The sequence below is a fragment of the Odocoileus virginianus genome, chromosome 4, assembly GCF_023699985.2.
Source record: "Odocoileus virginianus isolate 20LAN1187 ecotype Illinois chromosome 4, Ovbor_1.2, whole genome shotgun sequence".
Classification (NCBI taxonomy): domain Eukaryota; kingdom Metazoa; phylum Chordata; class Mammalia; order Artiodactyla; family Cervidae; genus Odocoileus; species Odocoileus virginianus.
Genome location: NC_069677.1, coordinates 55,085,262 through 55,095,315, shown reverse-complemented (window position 1 = coordinate 55,095,315; position 10,054 = coordinate 55,085,262). Strand labels below are relative to the sequence as shown.

Below are 10,054 nucleotides of genomic sequence, written 5' to 3'. Positions count from 1 at the left end.
GCACTGTAGTCCACCAGGCTCCTCTGTCCATGGAATTTTCTGGGCAAGAATACTGGAGTGGATAGCCGTTCCCTTCTTCAGGAGATCTTCCTGACCCAAGGGTCAAATTTGGGTCTCCTGCATTGCAGGCAGATTCTTTACCATCCAAGCCACCAGGGAAGCCATACTTATGTGTATGTATTTATTTATAAATTTTATTTTTTAGGTTTCTGAGTTTGGGGCTCTTCTATATCAGAAAAGGTGAAATACTTGGATAGGAGGGCTGGATGCAATAGTTTCTTTGGGGGCTTTCGCCTGTCACTGCCAAATCAACATTAAACTTTTAAGGCATTCAAATTAAATGACTACAGCCTGCACAATTTAGGATCTTTCTCAACATCATCACGAGGCTTCGAATAAAGCAGACTTGAGTGTTTGAGTATATGTCTAATATAACCCTCAGAGAAAGCCAGGTGTGTTTCCTGTTTGAAATGGTGGGCATATGTTTCCAGGTGCCATGCAGAGCATTGTTTGGGATGTGTAAATTGCTTTCTATTGAGGCTATCTTACTTAGCTGCTGCCTTTCTCCCTAATCCCTGGCCACCTGATGCATTCTTTTTTAAGTGTCTCTTGGTTTTAACCACTGAAAATAAAATGAAAATGCCTAAAGCTCTAGTATCCCTTTTGATTGTACTCTGACAGCAATATCCAGATTTGCCTTCAAATTTCAGTTTTATATTTCCCTCAAACTTGTTGATAACAGTTGCTTAGTTATTATACGCCCAATACAGAATTCACCAAAATTGTGAATTTGAATACTGGAGAAAAAGCAGAAGCAGTTGTAAACTGAACGTACAGTGCTTACATTTTCTTACTGTTTAAATAAGCAAATAAACATGGAAATAATGAGTGCCTCTCTGTTGTTTTGCTAGCAAAAGGAATAATTTCAACAGTAAACTTTTAAAAATCTATTTGTGAAATGTGTTTTCCATGAAATGAATGATTAGTTTATGTCTCAACTTCTCAGGAAGTTCCTTACATGAACTGCTGACTTGGAGGTTTGATGGAATACATTTTCCCTGAACTTTTGAATTATTAATCTTGGCCACGTGATATGCAAATGAGGCTGCACTAACTCTGGTCATCAGCACAGCACTGGATCAGAAGCTGCATCAGGTTGCTGGCAAAAAATTTCTGTCAAGGGATCAGGCCTTCTGGCAAAATGGTAAGCTCTAATGCAATTCGTGTTGTCCAGGTATATAAAGTAACTCTAGACCTCCTATTAGCTAGGGGTTTCTTTTAACAGTGGTCTGTGAGCAATTAAGATTGTAAGCAATGTTTAAATGAGCTGTCTGAATTGTCATTTGTAAGTACACGAAGAACAGCAAAAGAAGCCAAAAGAAAGTCATAGCTGTTTCCTCTACATGTTTTTTTGTCAAATTATATGTCTTGTTTTAATTGCCAAATATAAATCTAGTCTATTAAAGTTGCTAATTCTTGGTAACATATTTCAACAAAAAGAATAATTGGACTTATTTAGATAAATATACATACTTACAGAAAATAACTAAAGTTTCTAAATCAGATGAAACAATCTATAATGTATAATAATTGCATGCTCAGAAAATAATGTGTTAGAATAAATTTTAAAGCATTCTAAAAATGAGATTTAGCATTTGTTTGTAAAAATTATATTCTTTAAGGATATTTATAGTACACCAAGGAAAAGTAGAAAATTGCAGAAACTGTTGCTATTATAACTTCCAGAACTTTCAATATTTGCTGAAGTATTTTTAAAGAGCTTCATAAACACACAATTTGAAACCATTCTATCAGCCTTTAATCCTTTGATTTCTGGTATAATTTCTGGAATACACAAAAATATATAATATATTTGCAGTGTAAATATTTTCATTCAAATTATCAGTGAAAAAGCAACTTGTTTATGAATACTTATATTGCTATATAGTCTTGAAGTAGTTAAGAATTAAAATTTCATAAATGTTCTTACTGTGATGATTATAAGAAAAACACTTTAAAAGGTAATAGACTATCAGTTTTAAATTTGTGTCAAAAATGTACATTTTTAAAAAGCTGAATACAATTAAAGGAATACTTTGTTCCCAAATTAAAAATGAGAACTCATAGTCCATTTATGTAAATTGAATGTTATTTATAGTTTAATACCTCTAAGAAGTCTAGATATATTTTTTATAAATGTAATTAAAGGTTTAACTTTAATTGCCAACATCTAAGAAAAAAAAAACCCTGTTAAAAGTATTTCATCCAAATCAGCTATAACATATTTATCATGATTTCTATTTCCAAAATTTAAGAATTTAACCACTAAAAAGCAAAGAGAATATTAATTTTTCATGAGGAAATTTCATCTTCAACAAGAATTTTGCTTAAAGGATGAGGTTACTCCAATTTGTAGAACTGTGATGGCCACACTAAAGACACACTCATCCAAATTGAAATCTAGAAATCTGGACCCAGGTGAGGTTACAGTGGTCTGAGAATGTTAGACAACCTTACCCTTACGTCCACGGCAGCCAAACCTTTATGCTACACACAAGCTGCTGACATAAGTCAGTACACTGAAGCACTGACTAGGCAGAAAGAATTATAATTAGAAAAAGAGGAAATTCAAAAATGAAACAAGTACGCTTCTTATCATAATGAAACTTCCTATTGGTTTAATATTCATTTGGGTGCATGCACCTGCATTTTGAGTATTCCCCAAATTACAAAGTTGCTTAGAAATGAACCTTGAAAAACTCTAATATTTACAACATGGGCAAAGAAAGATTAGACTGTAAAAGGGTCTACAAAGAGAGGAAAAAGGACAACAAGGAGATTGCCATGTCACAGAAGGCAAGGAAGTGAGAACTTCCAGAATCATGGAATGGGAAGTCACTGAGAGTATAGTAAAAAGTAATGTTGAAAAATTACCAGTGAGCTGAACAATAAAGCCTGTATTTTGTAAACACCATTGAATTTCTACTGTATTTCTAGATATTTTTAATATCACACATGCTGATTTGGAGGTAAACATAGACAGTCCAAATAAACCAAAAGCAGAAAGGACAAAGTAAAAATTATCTGGAATCTCATCAGTAGGAATATTTTAGTATTTGTCCTGAACTTTCTGAGGTTTAATAACTTCATATGTAAATTTCAATTTTTTTAGCTAATTTAAATTTTTAAAATAGATCCTAGAAGATATATATTAAATTTTACCTTCTACAACTATATGTCTAAATCATAGATATCACTACTACAATCGCCAATTTTGAGTATTAGTCATACTATATATGGGGTATATAGTATACTATATATGGGGTATATATGGGGCTTCCCTGGTGGCTCAGATGGGAAAGACTGTGCCTGCAATGTGGGAAACCTGGGTTTGGTCCCTGGGTCAGGAAGATCCCCTAGAGAAGGGCATGGCAACCCACTCCAGTATTCTTGCCTAGAGAATCCCATAGACAGAGGAGCCTGGAAGGCTACAGTCCATGGGATGCAAAAGAGTCAGACATGACTTGGCGACTAATGTTTTCACTTTCATACTATATATAGCATCGGCTTTTATGGGGAAATAGAACAAGGAGCTTAATTTGGTGGACTTACCACCTACTAGACCTCAGAGGAAATATTTATAAAAATGCTTTGTAAAAAGTCAAGTGTTTATGTTCCTCTTTCCAGTAAGCAAGTATTTATAGACCAGTAGCAGGTATAGAAGGTAAACTGTATGAAAGATAAAGTTGTGAGAAATGCTAAGAAAAAACTAAGTGTACAGTGGGCAGGGAGCTAATTAGACTGGGGAGTCAGAAACTATCTTGGGGAACTGCACTTAAACTGAAGTCTGAAAGAAGCGGAGACATAAGACAGAGGATGTAAATGGGGTAAAGATCATATAAAAGGTCAGTGAAAAATTCAACAACCTGAACATTAGGAAAATTCTCTGTGCATGCAAACAACAGGAAGAAAGATGAGAAAGGAGGAGAATAATACTAGATGAGGTTGAAGTGGAGTCCAGGAGCCAGACCATGCAGGCATTGAAGTCTCACTAAAAATTATGGACTTATTCCTTAGACTGTGAAAATCATTCAAGCCTTTTGGTTGCATAGAGAAATATGATCAGAATGTTGATTGCAGGTTTTAAATATTGTTTAGCTATCATGTTGAAAGCAGACTAAAAGGGGGCCAGGGAAGATGTGAGAAGACAATAGGAGAATATCATATAGTCCCAGATGCTGGTGGCCTGAATTAGAATGGTGATGAAAGAGATGAAGCAATAGTGATGAATTAGAGAAATATCCAGACATTGAAGTCAACAACACATGGTTGTTTATTCATTATTGGAGATGAGCTAGAGATGACTTCAAGGACATTGCTCAGATGTCTAAAGTGAACATTTCAGTAAATGGTGTGGCCGTTTGCTGAGTTAGGCGGAGGTACAACAGGATTGAGAAGGAAGTTGGAGAATTTATATAGGACTTTTAGAGACAGGCACCTCTGAGAGATCAGTCTATGGTAATAACTATAAACCACTAGTGCTTATAAGACAGGGCTGGGCTGGGATGCACACCGAGAGGTGGATATATGGATGGTCATTAAAGATAGAAAGTGGACTGGATCATCCAGGCATCTAGATTGTTGTTGTTCAGATGCAAACAACTCTTTGTGGCCCCATGAACTGCAGCACACCAGGCTTTTTTGTCTTTACTATCTCCCAGAGTTTGCTCAAACTCATGTCTATGGTATTGACAATGCCATCGACACCATGGACATGAAAAGAAGGGATATGATAAAGAAAGGAGTTTAGATAAAGAAGGGATTCAGTACTGATCCTTGAGGAAGTCAACATTTAATGCTTAGACCTTGAAGGCTTAGACCACAAGAGAGTCTTCAAAACACAACCAGGGAGGGAAAAAAAGGAAAATTGGGAGATTTTCATGTCACAGAAGGCAAAGGAAGGGATTAGTTCTATGAAAAATGAAAAAACATAGCTGTATGAATTGATGTCAAATAAGATGACTGAAAAAATGAGTGTTAGATGGAGTAATGTGGAGGCCACTTTAGTGGAGTGATGGATCAGAAGCCAAACTAAGGTAGGTTGAAAAAGGAATAGGGTGCCAGGCTGTCAAAATTATTAGTGAAGACAGCTCCAATGTTGATCCATGTATGACAAGGAGAGGAACATGTGAAACCAGCGAGAGTGGTTTACATCTTATATATGCCTTGTCTTTAAGACAGGATGAGAGTATATGAGAGCCATTGGAAAGGATGCAGGTGAGATGGAGAGGCTGAAAAGATGATGAATAACGTGTAGGAATCTTAAGAACTCAGGGATGAGTTCAATCTGAAGTAAGCCAAGAGGAATAGATATTTTCCATTGTTACAGGAAGGAAGGAGGAGAGGAGAGTAAGAGAGGCAGGAACCAGAGAGTGGACGCCCAACGACCAGGTTCTTCTCAGGGATTCACAGGCAAAACCATCTACTAATGATGAGTGGGACAGAGGTTTGAAAAAATTGGTATGACAGTGAGAAATGCGGTAAATTGCTGGTAATGTGAGAGAACAGTAAACTCACATAACTTCAAATACAGAGTGAAACCAATCTGCTTGCTTCTTCAAATTAGACTGCTCAGTTTTACAGTGAAGGATCCACTGTGTGAGGTGCTATGGGCTGCCGTGGGCAAATTCTGGCCCTGACATTTGGTGACCTGTGATTAGTAATTTAATTCTTCAACCCAGGTTTTTCTCATATCTAGTGGGATGGAAGTAGAATTGAGTTAAATGGATTTTTCTGAAAATGAGAGATAATATTTGTGATGTTATATGTCAATAAATATGTTCTCTTGTTGCAAAAATTAAAAGAGTGGAGTTGTATTTTATAAGCATAATACAATAAACATAATCCTTTGTCAACATGGAAACAAAACCAAAGCCACTAAAATTGCAAGACTGAAGTTGAAAGAATCCTTTTCCTCTTCTAGTCTGTGGTTCAGTTAAACGTAGCTCAGAGAACTTGTTGAACTACTGCGATTTGCTATGGACCACAGTCAATCCTGAAGACATAATTAATTTGACTTCTCACTTATTTCACTGCAGTTTCCTTTGGTCTCTTTGCTGTTTGTCAAGTCCTCTATGCATGTTTCCACCTCTGGACTTTTGCATGTGCTTTTCCTTATGTCTGACAATCTTTGTCATTACTTGACATGCACTTATATCTTTCTTGATTTTTCCCAAAAGAGGAAAAGTTATTTGAGATGGGGAATGTTATTTTAGTCACAACTGTCATCTGTGTCTAACATAGAGTTCAAAGGATCTCAATAAGTATAGGTAAAAATAATATATTAATTATATGTAGGCATATAATTATGTACTCTCCATATGCACTTCTTACTAATATAACCAACTCTCTGCCGTTCAAATTTTAAGTGTTATTTGATGATGATGGTGATGTTGATCATGATGCTAGAAATGAAGGCAATGATATTTTGTACAGTTTTGCTTTCAGTCTTCCTTTAGTGATTCACCTTATGTTTTCTCTCCTTTCTTTAGGAATGCAATGCAACTTGTGAATACTGGGAGGCCGTGCAGACTGCCCTGGAAAGCTGCTACCTTCCCATTTTGTATGGCATTGAGTTTATTGTGGGACTCCTTGGGAATACTGCTGTTGTTTTTGGCTACCTCTTCTGCCTGAAGAACTGGAACAGCAGTAACATCTACCTCTTCAACCTCTCTATCTGTGACTTGGCTTTTTTGTGTACCCTTCCCATGCTGATGAGAAAGTATGCCCAGAGAAAATGGCCATATGCGTCTGTGCTGTGTATAAGCAACAGATACATACTTCATGCCAACCTCTACACCAGTATTCTTTTCCTCACTTTTATCAGCATCGATCGATATCTGCTCATGAACTATCCTTTCCGGGAACACCTCCTGCAAAAGAAAGCATCTGCTATTTTAATATCTTTGGCCATCTGGGGCTTAGTAACCTTAGAGCTCCTGCCCATACTTCTTTTTATACATTCTGAGGACAATGGCACCAACTGTACTGATTATGCAAGTTCTGGGGACCCCAATAACAGCCTCATTTATAGCATGTGCTTAACCTTTCTGGGCTTTCTCATTCCCCTTTTTGTGATGTGCTTCTTTTCTTTCAAGATTGCTCTCTTTCTAAAGCAGAGGAACAGGCAGCTCACTACAGCTTTGCCCCTTGAGAAGCCTCTGCACTTAGTCATCATGGCTGTGGTGATCTTCTCTGTGCTTTTTACTCCCTACCATGTCATGCGAAACGTCCGGATTGCTTCACGCCTGGAGACCTGGAAGAAGTCCCCATGCACTGAAGCCATCATCAACTCCTTGTACATCTTGACAAGGCCATTGGCCTTTCTGAACAGTGTCATCAACCCTGTCTTCTATTTCCTTCTGGGGGATCACTTCAGGGAGATGTTGGTGAATAAACTGCGGCACCACTTCAAGGCCCTTACATCCTTCAGAAGATGAGCTCGTGGATGGACATTTTCGCTCGGGAATAGTGAGGTGCCCATGTAACAGATCATTTTACAGAAGCAGCTGTAGGCCGGGTAGAGTTTAACTCAGACACAAATCAGAGAGGCCCACAGACTTGACCCTGGTTTAAAGGCATGCTGGACCCAGGGTGTGTGAAAGGAAGATGATGGAAGGTATTTATTGGTTTCTTGACCTAAGCACTTAAAGGAGTTGGACTAACACTGTCTAATGTTTGAGCACATAAGTCCAAAATTCTAGGTGATATAAGACCCCCTCAACCAGTGTAAAAAGAACAGAAGATAAAGTCGCAAGTTGTTTGTGTTCAATCACTACTTAGATTGTAAACAACAAAAAAAAATTGTGTTGACACTATTCTGTATGTTATTCATATGTGTGTGTTAGTTGCTCAGCCGTGTCCAACTCTTTGTGACCCCATGGACTAGAGCCCGCCAGGCTTCCCTGTCCATGGGATTCTCCAGCCAAGAATGCTGGAGTGGGTTGCCATTCCCTTCTCCAGGGGATCTTCCCAACCCAGGGATCGAACCCAGGTCTCCCACATTGCAGGCAGATTCTTCACTACTGAGCTACCAGGGAAGCCCATACAAGGTTACTCATACAATCCCGTAACTGGTTCAAATATGCCTATATTTCTTTATATTGATTAAGAAATGGAGTCCAGTTGTAATTATAAGCCCTTTTTTGTTGTTTGTGCAAAAAATCATATTAAATAGAACCTAAAGGGATGATTTCATAAAGAGAGACATGTTTGAGCTCAGCTCTCAAGGGACTTAGGTGTAAGTGGCTTTATAAAAATAATAGAGTCAGATTCCAAGGATAACTGTAAAACTTCCAAAGTCATAGAACACAAAGCACCTACCAGGAAACTCAAAGGAAGACAAAACAAAACAAAGTCAGTTTTTATAATCAGTGTACCATCTGGTATTTTATGATCACAATGTGATTTTCAGTGCATGGAAGTATATTAAGTTCATTAGCCTTCCTGCTCTTGATTAAATAGTAAACTTTGAAATATATTAGTATCATAAAACCAGCATATAAGAGGAAGTGAGATGGTAATGTCAAAACTTATTGAGTTAATTATTTTCCTTTTTTGGAGTGAAAAATAAGTTTTTCTACCCCCCCCCCTTGCCCCCAATACACACACACTTCTTTTTTTTTTTTTAAGCAATGGGATAATTTACAAGGACAATTTTATCTTGAGAGAGTGACTCATATCTGCAATGAGACTTATTTTCATAGAATATTACCTAAGACCATTGGAGGAAATGTTTTAAACAAAACTCGCTATATGAATTTGCAAAATGTGCAGAACATTTATTTACCTATCAATATAGATTATTCCAGGAGGGTTATGTAAACACTATCCTATGCCACAAATCAAATTTGAAGAGGGGGAATGAATGCTGCATTAGCTATTTAGAGTTAAAAAGTATCATATAATAATTTACATATTACATGCAGTAAAATGTGTGCATGGCCACATGCCTATGCTCTTTTCCTTAAGGTCATTAGCTGTAATGAGAAGGATAAAAATAAGCATTCTAGGAGCAAAGACATAAAATTCCATGACTTCCCTGTTTTAAGGTTCCCTGGGAACATTATATTCTGACATTCCAAAAACCCAAAATGTTTCCATTGATATATTATTAAAAAAACAGTACTCATTTTCCTACCTAACCTTAGGCTTTTAAATTTTTTTTCATGTTTGTCAATAATTTTAAAGTGTCAATGTCATTTTATAACGGCCTGATAAAAGTTGATCTTCTGAACTTTTCATTAGAAAAAGCCACAAGAAAGGGTCTTAGTAAAGAAATATTTGCTTATCTGCAAACATATAATTTAACTGCAATTTGCATTTGATGCATTGATTTTCATTTGTAAACATGAAATTAAATTTGTGCCACACCTATCCCAAGAAGTGGCAGGGGTAAGCTTTTCTAATAGTGCAGTGAAATGTTCTGTGAAACTATGAACTCTTACACATATTTTATAAACAAAATGTTAATTTTATAACATATTTCTTATTTTTTGTTCAAATTTGTCATCTGATAACTTAATCATTAACTGATTAAAGTGATCTGCATGGAAGTTACAAGAACTATTCCGTTCGCATTTTGTACCAGGTGTTTACAATCACAAGCAATAAGTAATGAATGGAATCACAAACAATAAGTAATAAATGGAATCTCAATCAATAATAATGGATATCATTTCTGCATTTGTGTTTTGCAAGGGAAAAAATGTTGGGCTTTGATAACTTCTTTTATTGGCTGTCTAGTATCTTCCCGAACCATGACTAAAGTGTTTGGTCCAGCATTTTGCAGTCTGGACCCACCTATTCCCTGTGCATTCTCTCTCACCACTGTTGTCACGAATTATACTTTTCAACCAAGATAGCTACTTCATTTCATTATATTTAGAACTTTCTCTACTGCGGACACCTGGATGCTCACCCTTGTTTTATCAAGCCCACATTTAAAAAAAATCTAAGCCTCTTTTAAGGTCTATATCATCTGTCTCTCCATCTT

General features: G+C 36.6%; 1 protein-coding gene across 1 annotated transcript; it reads left to right on the top strand.

Moving 5' to 3' along the window:
- The first annotated feature begins 1,122 nt into the window (after window positions 1-1,122).
- On the top strand, window positions 1,123-9,731 carry SUCNR1 (succinate receptor 1). Its single transcript, XM_020886525.2, has 2 exons — window positions 1,123-1,204; window positions 6,552-9,731. The coding sequence occupies exons 1-2, from the start codon at window positions 1,202-1,204 to the stop codon at window positions 7,497-7,499; spliced, it is 951 nt and encodes a 316-aa protein (XP_020742184.2). The 5' UTR covers window positions 1,123-1,201; the 3' UTR covers window positions 7,500-9,731.
- Window positions 9,732-10,054: the final 323 nt, after the last annotated feature.